Below are 15,758 nucleotides of genomic sequence, written 5' to 3' on the forward strand. Positions count from 1 at the left end.
CACACACACACACACACACACACACACACACACACACACACACCTGAAGTGAAGCGTTTCCTCCTGCTCTCTGAAGGCAAAATCGCTGTGTATGAAGCCCAGAGGGGTCTGGGTCTGGTCTTAACTCGTGGGCATGTGGTGTCATTTCTGCCTTGCCACTCGCTCGGTCTGTGGTTGTCCATGTGGAGGGCTCAGACCTTGGAGAGGTTCAAAAGAGCTAAAGCTACAGTATCATTGAATCAGAACAGACAGATGTCTAGGTAGATGAAGCATTACATTAAGTGAATACTGTGGGCCAGGCACGGTGTTAAGCACTGGGGATATAAGTAAAAGCAAGTGAGACAACCACCACCCTCAGTATAGGGCCTATATTTTAATGGGGGAGGGAGTGGTATTCAGGGGGTAGCAGGGTTTGGTTATTAGAGTCAGGTGACCCAGGAGCTGAGTCCAAAGTTGCAACGGGGGGAGATGAGGATGATGGCCAGAATGTAGGCCAACAGTAAAAAAACTTAGGGCATCTATCGATCAATCAACCAGGAAGCATTTATTAAGCACCTACTATGTTGCCATATACTATACTGGGCACCTAGGATACAAAGACAAAAATTACTCAAAAATTGTGTAAACGTATAATTTTCTTTCTTTTTTGTGTGAATTGATTCGATTTAACTCAATGGATTAAATAGGAGCTTTACTTTTTATTTTTCAACTAAACACAGTACATTCTGGCTATCAGTTGAATTTATCTGGTATCATAGACTTGGAAGTCATTAAGTTCAACCCCCTCATTTTATTGATAAGGAAACTGAGACCCAAAAATGTTAAGTGACTTTCCCAAGGTCACACAAGAAATATCAGAGATAGGATTTGAACCCAGGTCCTGTGTCTCCAGAGCCAAGTGCTACTTTAGAGAGGCCCAATAGCCCAAAGATCAGAAGGCTTCAGCAAACAGCCCAGCCACTCTGTCACCCCCAGTCACAGAGCCTAGGTACCTTCCCTTCACCCACAATGCAGGAGAGTAAGGATGCTCTCTTTCAAGATCACCATTTATCACATCCCTGAAATTTCTGCTTCCAAAGCTGACTGGCTCCCTTTCCCCACCCTCCCATATCCACCTCCCTCAATGCCTCCTCCCAATGAGTCCATTTCTCTAGAGCTCAGCCTCCCTCTTCTCATTTCAGATGAACAGGAAACAACAGGTGCCATCATTTACACAGTGGAGTTGAAGAGGTACGGGGGCCCACTGGGTATAACTATCTCAGGGACTGAGGAACCATTTGATCCAATTGTCATCTCAGGATTGACCAAGCGAGGACTGGCAGAGAGGTGAGGTCTGGGCCCCACTCAGGCCCAGAGATCTGGGAGAGCAGGTGATTGAGGGAGGATGCCTACAAAGACATCACTGGGAGGGAGGGGAGGCAGGGGGAGGAGTTGTCTGGGGTGGGGGAAGGGTAACAACAACAATAATAATAAATTCCCAACTATAATTTTAAAACTTTTTCAAATAAAATTTTATTATTGTTTTTTAAATCATCTATATTTTCCAATGCCTGCCCTCCCCAAGATCAATTCATTATGATAAGGAAAAAAAAGGATGAAAATCATACCAATATATTGACAAATTCTGACATTACATGTGATGTTGCACGCTCTTGTGAGGATACAAGGAGAGGTGCCTTCTCATATCTCCTCCTTGGGCCTGAGCTTGGTCGTTATAATTTTGCTGCATTTCATTTCAATTGACTTGCTACATTCTTTCCATTCCTATGGCTGAAGTCATTGTATCTATTGCTTGTGTGGTTCTACTTCCTTCACTTTGCATCATTATGTCGTTACGACTTCTTGTGCTTTTCTGCATTCAGCATATTCGCCATTTTGTACAGCACAGTAATACTCTATTACAGTCATTTACCACAACTTGTTCAAACATCAACAGGCATTTTTATTATTTCCAGGATTTTTTTTTTGCTACTAAAAGGGCTGCTATAAATATTTTGGTGTATTTGTGGATGAAATTTTCTTTTCTGTCACCTCCTCATGGAAGGAAAGAGGGAAATAAGCACTTATTAAGCACCTACTGTGTGCCAGGCACTTTGCTAAGAGCTTTACAAATATTATCCTTTTTGATCCTCACAACAATTCTAGGAAGGTAGGTGCTATTATTAACCCCATTTTATAGTTGAGGAAACTGAGGCAGACAGAGGTTAAGTGACTTACCAGGGTCACACAGCTAGTAGATGTCTGAGGCCAGCTTTGAATTCAGGTCTTCTGACTCCATGCTCAGTACTCTACTCACCATGCCACCTAGCTGCCTAGGGGTATATACCTAGCAGTGGAATCTCAGGGTCAAAGGGTATAGGTATTTACTTCACTTTCTTTTACATGCTCCCATTTATTATTAAGACTTTAGAGTTTCTAGAGCATTTTGTATACATTAATTTATTCAATCACTATAACAGCCCTGTGAGGTAGGTACTATCATTATCAAGCCCATTTTGTAGAAGCAGAAACTGAGGCTCACAGAGATGTAGTGGATTGTCCAGGGTCATACAATTTGTCAAAGGGTACAGGAATTGGGAGTAGGGGCTCAGGTCAGATTGGACCAAGTCATCTCCAAGGTCCTTTTCAACTCTAAAACACACATTGAGATTTTGTGAATCTAAGATCCCAGATTATAATAGCTAGGATTTTATAAATTCAGTCTTCCATCCATGTCACTAAGGGATATGGGCACATCCACCACAAAATGCCCAAATGGCATTCTCTGGCAAAAGGTCCTGTCTTGCCTTGGGTGTTAAAAGCCTCAGACCCAAAAGTAGATGGAACATGGGTGTGTTTTCTTTTGTGAGATGAATTGGCTTATTGGAGAGGACCCTGAACTTTGGCAGCTGGGACTGGTTCTTTTGCAGGCTGCAACAGAGTCTGTTCCATTGGGACATTGTAAGTATCTTAAGCCTATTGATCATAAATAGTCTGAGCTCTCTGCAAAAATGAAGATGTTGGCAAAATATAAAATATGATTACATCCAGCCCCTGGCATGCTGAGTTCATGGAAATGGCCATCAACTGAAAAAAAGCAGCCTTCACTTAGTGAGTGTGGGGCAAAAGCAATGAATGAAAATTTTTCAGTGGATAGATGCTGGGCAAATCAAACTCCTATTTATTTCAAACTCATCCATGTTCCCCCAAATAACTGGTACTCACGAAGGTTCCACCTCAGGATGCCCTCTCTAATCAATGAAGAAAGGTTCTAGAGATTCTTGTTAATAGACAAATTCTCCACTATCTGTCCCCTAAAGAAATACTTTGGATGGTTATGTTCTCTTCAAAATTCTGCGAGTTTTGCCGATTTCATTGTAGGGGCATGGGAGAAATGAAATGATATCAGTTAAGTGTTAATGGCTTTTAATAGCCAGAAGAAACAAGTCTTAGGTTCAAATCCCTATTTCTGATACTTAACCATTTGTAGGAACTTGGACAAATTTTCTAACCCTCTCTGGATCTCAGTTTCTTCCATTTATAAAATGAGGAATCTCATTTAATGATCTTTAGGTCTTTTCTAATAGCTAGCATTTATATGATGTTTCAGTCCATCAGTAAACAATTATATTAGCAAATCAGTCAATCAATAAATATTTAAGTGCCTACTATGGAGCCAGACACTATTCTAAGGACTGGAAATACAAAGAAATACCAATACAATAACATGCAGATGACTGTGTACCAACTAGCTATTTACAAAATAAATTAGATACCACTTCTAAGGCTGTATCCCAAAGAGATAATACAAATGGGAAAAGGACCCACATGTACAAAAATATATATAACAGCTCCTTCTGTGGTGGTAAAGAATTGGAAATTGAGGGGATACCCATCAGTTGGGGAATGGCTGAACAAGTTGTGGTATATGAACGTGATGGAATACTATTGTGCTATAAGAAATGATGAGCAAGCAGACTTCAGGAAAACCTGGAAAGACTTGTATGGACTGATGCTGAGTGAAGTGAGCAGAACCAGGAGAACATTGTACACAGTAACAGCCATGTTGTGTCATAGCTAATTTTGATAGACTTAGCTCTTCTCAGCAGTGCAAGGATCTAAGACATTTCCAAAATTCTCATGATGGAAAATGCTCTCCACATTCAGAGAAAGAACTATGGAGTTTGATTGCAGATCAAAGCATACTATTTGCTCTTTTTTTCCTGCTGTATCATTTTGTTTCTTCTTTCTTGTGGTTCCTCCTACTGGTTCTAAATCTTCTTTACAACATGACTAATGTGAAAATATGTTTAATAGGAATGTATACGTAGAGCCTATATCAGATTGCACGCCATCTTGGGGAGGGAGGTAGAAAGGGAGGAGGAGAAAATTTAACACTCAAAAGCTTATGGAAGTGAATGTTGAAAACTAAAAATAAATTAATTTAAAAAAACTCACAACCAAAAACAAAACAAAACAAAACAAAAACAAAATAAATTAGAAATACTCACCAGTGAGAAGGCAGTAGAATTAAGGAGGGCAGGGAACGCTTCTTGTAGAAAGGTGAAATTTTAGCTGGGACTTGAAGGAAGCCAGAGAAGCCAAAAGATGGAGATGAGGAGAGAGGATATTGCAGGCATGGGGGACATCCAATAAAAATGCCTAATTAAGAAGGGTCTGAGGCGAGATTTGACCTTGTCTTGGAGTCGTGCTGATTCCAAGCCTGTACTTCTCTCCATTGGGCCGTCTACCTGCCCCCAAGCCTATTCATCTTTCTTTTAGCAAAGAGTCTGCTGTTAAGGGAACACAACAGATAATAACTATTCAAGTGTCTGAGATAAGTACTGATTGTGTGTGGACCACAGAGTAGCAGTCTCCTTTTGATATTAATGGAGCAGCCCCAGGAATGGGAGCCACAGATCTTGAGGGTTTGCAGATTGTGTTACATATTTAATTTCTTCCACTGGGATAGCCCATGGTAAGTGTGTAAGAAGTATTGGTTACTTCAAAAGATTTGAGGATGTGTAGACTGTAGAAGATAATATAATGAGTGCATAATATCTCCAAATATTGGGAGGGTAGCCACATGTGACAAGGGATAGATTTGTTCTTTGTAGTTCTCAAGGAAAGAAACCCAAAGAGTTTTGCATGGGGGTTACAGAAAGACAGACCAACTCAACAGAAAGAAGTATTTCTTAAACAGGACTCCAGTCCCACAAAGGAATTAGCTGCCTTTGCAGTGAATGGGTCCCCATCTCTGGAAGTCATAAGATCAAACATCTAGAGCTGGAAGGGATCTCAAAAGCCATCTACTCCTTTTTACAGATGAGGTGATTGAGGCACAGAGAAATGATGTGATTTGCCCAAGGTCACAATGGTATTAAGCATCAGAAGTGGAAGTTAAACCCAGATTTTCTGACTCCAAAATCAGAACTCTTCTTACCAACCCCTATTCAAGCAGATATGGGATACCTCTGCTCCCCTTACGCTGGAGTTTTGGAGAGAAGATTCCTGTATTGACTGGGTGGAATAGATGCCCTTTATGAGTCTATGACTTGGTTATGGTCTATAAATTCCTGAACTTCTGTCACATCTGATCCTTTGAATAATATACTTCTAGATGTCTGTTTTCTTCAGAAGGAGTTAACAACCTACAAAGGGTACTAACCAAAGGAGCAGTCTCCTTCTGAGCAGTGAGCAGGGCTCACCCAGAGGTTCACTGGGAGGTGTATGGTTTTCTGATAATCAGAAGGAGCTTTCCATGGGATCATGGAAAGGACTTCAGACATGGTCTAGTCCAGGGGTGGGGAACCTGTGGCCTCAAGGCCACAAGTGGCCCTCTATGTCCTCAAGTGTAACCCTTTGACTGAGTCCAAACTTTACAAAACAAATCCTCTTAATAAAAAGATTTGTTCTGTAAAACTTGGACTCAGTCAAAAGGTTGCACCCTTCTGAAGTCTAAGGTCTAAGACAAAGCCTCCTTCTGGTTCATGGAGAGAAAGCTGGACCACCAGGGAGAAGAAGCATTGGTCCTTATTTCTGCCAGACATGTTCCTTCTCTCTTTGTAACCAGGGTTTTGTTCTGATCTGGGTTCAGGCAGCCTCAGCTCATTGCTGGCTCCTCTCATTGCTGCCTTTCTTTTTGCTGAGAGAGGACTTTGAATTCCTTATTGAGGATGTATGGTGCAAGTGTTGGATACTGAAGGGAAGTAGCAAGGGGCAGCGAGGGTGAGGAAGGAGGGCATGTGAGAGCAGATCTTTGGAGCACAGTCTACATGGAGGGGTGGCAGGAAATGGAATCCAAGGCCAGGCCAGGCCTGGCAAGTGACTCATGCCTATGTATCCAACCAGAGAGGTCAGGGGGCCTGGTTGACATGGAATCTCCATGGGGGCTGTATCAGCATTTTGGTATCTCTTATAGGCTTGGTAGATATAAATATCTAAATCCCTAGGTGTTTCTTAACTGGAAAAGAGAAAACTAGGAAAGAAGTCTGAAACAGCCAACCAGGCTCTCTCTCTCTCTCTCTCTCTCTCTCTCTCTCTCTCTCTCTCTCTCTGTCTCTCTGTCTCTCTTTCCCATTTTGGGGGGAGGGGATGCTCCAGACCTGAGGTTTCCTCTTTGAAGAGGCCCTCCAAGTGTGGAAATTCCTTCCCCCAATGCAAATCATCAACTCTTCTGTAATGCAAACCCTTGGAGAGCTGCTGAGGCTTAGAGATTAAATGGCTTGCCCATGGCTACCCAGCAAGGATGTGTCAGGCCCAGGTCTTCCTGACACCAATCTTGGCCACTCTGTCTCCCTAGAACTTTCCCTAATCCTCCCGAGAGGATGCACCACCAGTGCTGAAGGCCTTTATCTGACTCTTCAGATAAAGGAGAAGCACTCAAGATGCCCAGCCATTCTCTCTCAGCCTTGGACACATGACCAGCCCAATTTCTTTTGTCCCATTCATGGTTCCTTACATGTCGTTTCTTATAAGTCATCACTGATAATATGCAGTGGCTGACTTAGGGACTCTATGCCTCTTTCTCTTGCCCTTAGGTTCATCTGTGAACCTTGGGAAGTCTTAGAGGTCACAGGGTTCCATGAGTCACAGTTAGTCAACAAGTATTTATTAAGTCCGTACTGCATGCCAGGTATGGTGCTGGGCTCTGGGGATACAAAGAAAGGCATGTCACATCACCAGGAGAATACCGGTACCAGAAATAGAAGCTTAGGTGGCCAACAATAACTCAGGAGGGTTGAAAACTCTATGCCATTTCCCAGATTCCACCCATCCCCCTCCCCTCTTCCCACTTGATTCTATGCCCAGTTCATCGTCCTTCTGTATCATCTGGCCCAGATGTCTGAGTTAATGGATCAGTTCAATGGGCTGTCTTCCCCAGCCACACATCACTGTGCCCCTTTTTGACTTGGTTTTACTTGTGTGGGTGACAAAAGCCAATCTCTTTTGAGTGACCCTGGATCACATTTAAAAGTCCTGCTAATGTTTCCTGGGCCTCCATGCAATCAGCAAGGCTACCACATAGCAGAAGCATTGCTCTTTCGACAATGGTTGGGTTCAGCAGGAGTACAGCGGGAGGTTCAGGAAATGAAGCTATCACCAGACTGGAGGCTAATAATAATACTAATAATAACATTAAATCATCATCATCATAACAGGAATTTATAGAGCACCTTCAGGTTTGCACAGTACTTTACATTCATTATCTTATTTGAGCATCACAACACCCTTGGGAAGTAGTGCCACTATTATCCCCATTTGACGGATGAGGAACCTGAGGTTTATAGAGTTTAAATGACTTGCCCAGGGTCACACTATTAGTAAGTATTTAAGGTAAAATTCAAACCAAGGGCTTTCTGATTCCAAGTCCAATCCTCCTTCCACTATATTCACAGTATGTGCTTAACAAATCATTTTCATTTGTTTAATTTATTCACTAGGCCATGCTTCCTTTCAACTAACAAAATAACATATAGTACTTTAAGGATTACAAAGTGTTTTGCTCAACAATCCTGTGATATAGGCACTGTTATTATCCCCATTTTACAGAAGAGGATGCTGAGGATGAGAGTTGTTAAGTGACTTGCCCAAGAAGTGTCTGAGGCATGATTTGAATTAAAGTCTTCCTGACTTTATAGCCAGCACTCTATCCATTGCACCATCTAGTGACCTCTAGATGCTAGACTATAGGTTGTATATAGAGCTCATTTGAATGGCCGGACCCAAGGAGCAGTCATTGTTGGTCCAGCATTACCTTGGAGGGAGGTTTCTAGTGTTGTGCTGTGGGGATCTATGCTCGACCCTGTAACCTTGTCATCTTAATCAATGATTAGATAGAGGCATAGGATGGCTTGCTTTTCAAATTGTCAGGTGGAAAAAAGCTGAGAGGAGTAAGTACCACACTGGATGACAGAGTCAGGATTCAAAAGGATTATTACAGCCTAGATTTTGGGGATGAAGAGAGGTAGAGAAACATGAGAGCTCTCTTCAAGGAGGTGAAGGAGTGTCATGAGAAGAGTTCAATTAATTCGGTTGGGGCCCAGAAGACAAAACTAAAAACAATGGTGAAAGTCGCAAAGAAGAATTTAAGCTCAATGAAAGGAAACATTTCATAATGAATAGAATTATCTCAAAGTAGGGAGAGGGATGTATCATGAAGCAATGATTTCCCCTTCTTTGCAGATATTCTGAAAGAGGTTGAATGACTACTTGTCATTTATAATGTAGAAGAATTCTTTCTCTGTTATGGGTTGGATAAGTTGGCCACTGAGATCGTTCCAACCCCATTATTCTATGAAATTTACATATTTTCAAATAGAGATCCTTAAGAAAGTTGCTTCAATGAAGAGTTATGGGTGATCTATAATTAGTATATTCATATTTCTACATTTTGGTGGATGTTGCTAAAGGAATGGGTAATATTGTTCCCTTGATTAGGTTGAACACGCCTTTTATTACCCTGTTTGCCCTATCCATGTCCTCATTGGTAGCAGTGAGGTAAATCTTAGCCAAATGTCTGTTTTCCAGAGTTCTGGCTCCCAGGAACCCAGAGGAATAAAGTCTCCCATCCTGACTTGGTAGCAGAGCTAGGACTTGAACTCAGAGTTCCCAGTCCCATGTTCTTCTCACTAGATAAGAGCTGGGATGTAAATAAGCTAAATGAAGGAGAAATCAATTAGTTACTGCCTCTTGCTCCATAACCAGTCTAGTTAAATAGCAAATGAAAGAAAAATGTCAGCCTTGAAACTTCTCAGAGTTAATTGACCACTTTGGGCCCAGATGGGCTCCTCCGTTAGCTTCATAAAACCCCACAAATGATTCTTTAATGGGAAAACATCCTCTGTTGAGTGTAAATGGATTTCTCTTATGACTTTTGCTAAGACTGGGCATGAACGGGGAGGCCAGTGCTGGCACCTAGTGGAGAATTTAAGGACTGCAGGCTTTTAAGGGTAGTCTTCAGAATCCAAGAAATGGAGAGACCTATGAGATGTCCAAAGTCACCTAGTCCAGTCCTGAGCCCAGGCATGAATCCCATCTACAACATCCTTGACAAGTACCCACCCTGCCTCCACTTAAAGACACTAAGTGTTAAGGGATTCCACTGCTTTTTTCCCCACCTTCCAATATTGTAGGAAATTTATTCAGACATTGAGGCAAAGTTTGCTATCTTTGACTTGAAGCACATCTAGATCTCCAAGACCTCTGGTTATTCTGTGGACAAAAATCTACAAAAGGAAGGGACATTTCACCAGCCTTTTTTGGAAAGGGGGACAGAGATAGTATTGATATAGTAGAAAGAGAGCTGGGGCTTGCATCAAAAGCCCTGGGTTTGAATCTCAGCTCTGCAACTTATTTTCTGTGGGACCTTGGGCACATCACTGACTTCTCTTTGCCTCAGTTTCCTCATCTTTAAAATGAGAGAGTTTAGGGCAGCTAGGTGGCACAGTGGATAAAGCACTGGCCCTGAAGTCAGGAGGACCTGAGTTCAAATCAGGCCTGAGACCAAACACCTGGCACTTAGTAGTTGTGTGGTCCTGGGCAAGTCACTTAACCCCAATTGCCTAAAAATAAAATAAAATAAAATAAAATAAAATAAAATAAAATAAAATAAAATGAGAAAGCTGGACTCAAGGGTCCCTTCAAGCTCTAAATGTGTGATCCTATGAAAATATGCTTTTCTTACAGATCAGAATTATGCCTAGAATTCAATAGAAGCCATAACTCATAACTGAGCAGACTTAGGTAGATCATCAATAGATCACATACTTAGCTTTGAAAAGGACCTTAGAGATTATCTGATCTAACTTTCATTTTAGCTTTAATCAAATTTCATTTTTACAATTTTTTTCAATTTTTAACATTTATTTTTTATCCTAACCACTGGAGAAAAATAAAGAAATACAAGATTATTTTAACAAATAAGCATAGTTAAGCAATATTAGCCATGTCCAAAAATGTATGTCTCATTCTCCATCTTATGCCCACCTCCTCTCTATTGAAAAACACTCTTCATGATTGGTCCTCAGGAATGATAACTAATTATTGTGCTACCAGAGTTCTTAAGTCTTTCAAAATTGTTCATTTGTACAATCTGATAATAGAGTATAAATCCTTCTCCTGATTTCTCTCACTTTGCTCTGTATCAGTCAGAAATAGGAAGGATTTTAGGACAAAGAATATTAGACCTAGGAGGACCCCTTAGAACAGAGAATACCAGGACTGGAAGTGATCTCAGAATAGGGTATGGTAGAGCTATAAAAAAAGGAGGAACTTTAGAACAGAGCATCTTAAAACATCAAATGTCAGGTGTGAGAGGACTCTTAGAACAGAGAATATCAGGGCTGGAAGGAGCTTAAGAATAGGGTATATTAGACCTAGAAAAGACTTTAGAACATAGAATTTCAGACAAAGATGGAGCCCTTAGAAGAAAAAATGCCAGGACTGGGAGTCATCTTAGAATAACGTGTTAGAGCTCGCAGAAAAGGAAGGACGTTAGAATAGAGCATCAAATGTCAAAGCACTTTACACATTATCTTATTTGATGCTCACAACAGCCCTGGGAGAGTAATGCTATTATTATCCCCATTTCGCAGATGAGTAAACTGGGGACAGAGAAAGGTTAAATGACTCACCTGAAGCAGTTAGTGTCTGAAGCTGAAATTGAGTGCAGTTCCAGAACTCTATGCACTATGGCGCCACCTAGTGGCCTCAAGAGGCATTATGTCCGGGAGGCAAGATCACGTAGTCCCAAAGTTTTGTGATGAGTCTGGGACCCCAAAATTTAGGAAGCACATTGAGAAGTTGGGGGACATCTAGGAGAGGGAAGTAAGCATAGTGAAAGGCCTTGAGTTCCTGCTATATGAGGACTGATTAGAGGAACCTAGAACAGAGATGCCTTAGAGGACACCTCTATCTGTCTTCATGTATTTAAAGAGTATCCCATGGAAGGGGCATTAGGTTTGTTCTGCTTGGCCCCCAAGAGGAGAACAAGGAGCAGTGGGGGAAACTGAAGAGACTGATTTAGGCTGGATGTCGTCAAGCACCTCTATGGATTAGCACTGTACCAAAAAAGAGTGGGCTGCCTTGGGAACAGAGATGCCCTTCTGTGAAAACTTCAGACAAAGGCTAGATGATCAGATATGGTGAAGAGAGAATTGTTCTTCAGGGATGGTTTGGGCTAGGTGACCACTGTGGTCCCTGGCAGATCCAAAATGCTAAGACTGCATCTTCAAGAGCATGGAAAGAAAAGGAATTATTGAATGGTTCTGAAACAGCTGAGAAGGATTTGGTGATAAGGGAACAGCATGGGGGAGGCGATCATTGGACGCAGGGCTGAAGGGGACCTGAAATGAGAGGTCACCTGGTCCAACCTCATTTCACAGAGGAGGGGACGGAGGCCTACCCAGTGTCACATAGCCAACACCTGAGACAGATCTGGCATTTGATGCCACATCTTCTGCCTCCATATCTAGAATCTTTCCACAACACTGCAGGAAGAACACTATGGTTCACTGAGTTGGGAGACCTTGGCTCTTGCCCAACACTTATACTAACTAACTTTGTGACTTCGAGCAACTTACCTTCCCCACCCCTGGGCTTCAGGGTCCTGATCTATAAAGTGAAGGGGTGGAAGGAGCCAATTTCTGAGCCCTAACATTCTGTATTCCAAGGTGTCTTCTAGCTCTGGCTTCTAAAGTCTGTGATCTTTCACATTTAGGTTCTCCACTCATTGCCAAAGGCTAGTTAACTTTACCAGAGAAAATAAGGAGCAGCTAAGAAAAGCCTTAAATGTCCCTGACGCAGCCTAGTTAGATCCTAAGCCACCTGACAGATGATGTGGCCAGTGAGGGAACCATTCAGTTGGCAAATGTCCTTGATATGGTTGCATCATACTGGGCTCTCCAGGGGATGCAGAAAAAATGAATAACACAGTCCTTAGGTAGTTCAATCTCACAGTTCATCAGATAAAACTCATACATAGGAAACAACATTAAGACATGTATCCGATTACATGATAAGTTGTCTAGTAGACATTATAATATGTACTTTATGTGACATCTGGAAGAGTCAGAGGAAGGCATCATGGAGAATCTGGTACTTTATGATGGCCCTTGAAGGATGGGTAGGGTTGTGCTAGGCAGAGTGGAAACTATGCAGGGGCAGGGGAGGTGGGGAGGCAGAAGAGGGGGCAGGCAAGAACTATCCCAAATTTGGATGACTGGGTGATCCAGGAGAAGGAAGAGAATAGGGAATATGGGAAGAGCAGACCCAGTCCTACGGAGAGAATTCTTTAATTCAACAATTGAGCAAACATTATTTAGAGTACTTCCTCTTCTGGACACTAGGAATATGAAGACAAAAATGAAACTGCTCCTGCCCTCAGGAAGCTTACATTCTACTGAAGGATATAACATGTGTACAAGTAAGTAAACACAAAGTGACACAAAGTAATTTCAAGAGGGAGAATGCTAATTAGATCAGGAGACCAGGAAAGGCCACCTGTGCTTTAAAGGAAGTTTGGAATTCTATAGATATAGATTTCATAGAAATAAAGGCGAAAAAATGCATTTCAAACATGGAAGACCATTATGCAAAGGCACAGAGATGAGAGATGGCAAGAGTGGGCAAGAGTGATGGACTTTTTCCTCTGGCACACGACCCCTTACCTATCTAGGCTGTAAGGCCTTGAATGCCAAACAAGAGATCAGTCTGACCTTTCAGACTGTATCCACTGTGGGCTCTGAGACACAGTTTCCTGCATCTAATGCCAGTCCCTGTGTCTTTGTGCCATCTCCCTAGGACTGGAGCCATCCACGTTGGTGACCGCATCTTAGCCATCAATAATGTGAGCCTTAAAGGCAAGCCCCTCAGTGAAGCCATCCACCTTCTCCAAATGGCAGGGGAAACAGTCACGTTAAAGATCAAAAAACAAATGGAGCGTGAGTATATCAACATATATCTTGTAGACAGAAGTAGCTTAAGTTTCTGGGAGCAGGGCAAGGGTGAGGGGTTGGAAATGGGGCATCCACTGCATCATAGATACTCCCCGCTTTCCATCACATTGGGTTTTATCACTCACAGCCCCCACCTCATTTGGAATGTACTGGAAGATGCCCAACATGCTTGGCTGGGATGTGAGGGAGGGAAGTGGCTTTGGTGAATTTATAGAACAACTTAAAACGTTATCACATAAAATGGAATTGCATAAAACGGCAGTGGATGAGTTCACAGACCCGTGGGAGGATTGGAGTATCATTGGACAGCTCCCTAAAAGTCATTTCTTGTTTATATTGAGATGGCTTAACATTCGTTTGGGTTCCAATCCTGGTGTGTGACCCAGGGCAAATCATTTCCCTTGTCTGCATCTTGTTTTCCTTATCTGTAAAGTAAGTGGGTTAAACGAGAATTAAGGTGCAGTCTACCTATACATCCTATGTGTGGTATTATAATGACCTACTAGAGGCAAACCTAAAAAAATCATCATTGTTCTAAAGCAGGGATGGAAATCAGCAAGGAGACCAGAGGGAAAAAAAGTTACATTCTTGGCCATACCAATAACTTGCTGTGGGATTCTGGACTAGGTGCTTAACCTCCTTGTGCCTCAGTTGCACCATCTGTAAAATGAAAAGAATGATTCCTGTTCAATCCCTGCCACATTGGTAAATATGAAGGGCTACAGTAGACATGCTGGTAAATGTTTAACAATCAGCTCTCCTGAGGAAAAAAATTATATACATAACATACCTTAAATTTAATCAGCATGATTTTTGCACATCAATTTTCTCCATCATGTTCTTAAGTCTAGAATATAAACAAAATAATCAATCAATCTCTGATTTGTAGTGTGTTCCCATTTCCAAGGTATAAATGCTCACACTGAAAATTTAATGATCTGCTCTTGTGAGTATGTTCGAGCTAGTTTTGGCATACCACTGGGCTGCAGATGCTTTGAAATTCTCTGAGGAAAAATACCATTAGATTTACAAAACTTAGCAACTTGTAAATCAGAACATTTCTCTTACACTGTCAGAGCCTGTTAAACTCTGACATAGGAATGCCTGAGAAAATAAGGAAGGATGTGTTGAGGGCCACTCCCCAGTGTTCTGGTGTAGTCAGTGCCTAGAACTTCGGACTTGCCTAGTTAACCACATAACACAAGAGAGCACATAGCGATGTAGGGAAACCTGAACCCCAGTGCATCACTGACCTTCAACACTGAGTTCTCCCCTGCCTGCAGGCTCACGCTTCTTCAAAACCCACAGCTAAATCACCATCAGGTCAGGTTAAGACTAGCCTGTTCCTTCTTTTGTCTATATCTCTGGCAAGCTGACTAAGGCTTGGAGAGAAGCTGGTGCCCTTCTTAGGGTCATAAGCAACAGCTGCTACCTTTTAAGCAACAGCTGCTACCTTTGATGGGGAGGTGGGATGTTGGCTTGACTCCCTCATCATCTTAACAGTTGGGCTTTGGGAGCATAGGAAAGACATAAGTTCTTTGATATGGGTGACATGTGTGTGTGTGTCTGTGTGTGTGTGTGTGTGTGTGTGTGTGTGAAAGAATTTAATTTGTCCTGGGACTCTGTTGACCTAGAGTCTAATCTGGCCTCGGCTCCCTTCTCTGCTCAAGTTTTCTCTTCTATAATACAACATCTACAATACAACAAGATGATCTCTATGGTTCTTCCCAAATCTAAAATCCTATGCTCTGGATCCTTTCTTTTTCTATGATTTAATAGTCTGTGTTTCATTTTTGGTTTTTTGGGGTTTTTTGGGAGGGGGAAGGAATGAGACGAGATAGGGTGGGGAAGGGAAGGAAGGGAGGTTGGAGCCTGGGTCTCCCTATCATCCAGGATGAAAGGGCAGCAGTCATTTTGACCAGAGCTGGTTCATCCCTCCTTAGGCAGCCTGGTACCACCCTCATCCCCGCTCCCGGGCATTTACCATATTGATACCAGACTTAGTATAAACACCCAATCAGCTTAGCTTACTGCAGCTCGGAACTCCTGAGCTCAAGTCATCTGCCAGTCTTAGCCTCCCCCCTAGCATGGATTTACATACAGACACCTCCATGCCAAGCTAACAATCTATGATAAGATTCTTTCCAGTTCTCATATACTACAAGCTAATAGGCCTGCAAACCCTGACTTTCTGTGATCTTGGGACCCTTCCCACTCGAACATTTTATGTTCTAAGGTTCCTTCCAGGTTTATGATTTTGTCTGTAAAAGTAAGTCAGACTGATGATGATGGCTTCATTTGAACAAGTATGGCCGATGACAG

The 15,758-nt window shown here is 42.2% G+C and overlaps 1 protein-coding gene across 1 annotated transcript in view; it reads left to right on the forward strand.

Moving 5' to 3' along the window:
• Nucleotides 1–15,758, forward strand: part of GRIP2 (glutamate receptor interacting protein 2) — a 407,694-nt gene that overhangs the window by 359,098 nt on the left and 32,838 nt on the right. Inside the window, exons 14-15 of the mRNA XM_027863805.1 lie at nt 1,182–1,326; nt 13,282–13,421. Of these exons, the coding sequence (XP_027719606.1) occupies nt 1,182–1,326; nt 13,282–13,421 (285 nt within the window). The remainder of the gene's footprint in view (nt 1–1,181; nt 1,327–13,281; nt 13,422–15,758) is intronic.

This window comes from Vombatus ursinus, unplaced genomic scaffold (genome assembly GCF_900497805.2).
Source record: "Vombatus ursinus unplaced genomic scaffold, bare-nosed wombat genome assembly UNPS02014773.1, whole genome shotgun sequence".
NCBI classification, from domain to species: domain Eukaryota; kingdom Metazoa; phylum Chordata; class Mammalia; order Diprotodontia; family Vombatidae; genus Vombatus; species Vombatus ursinus.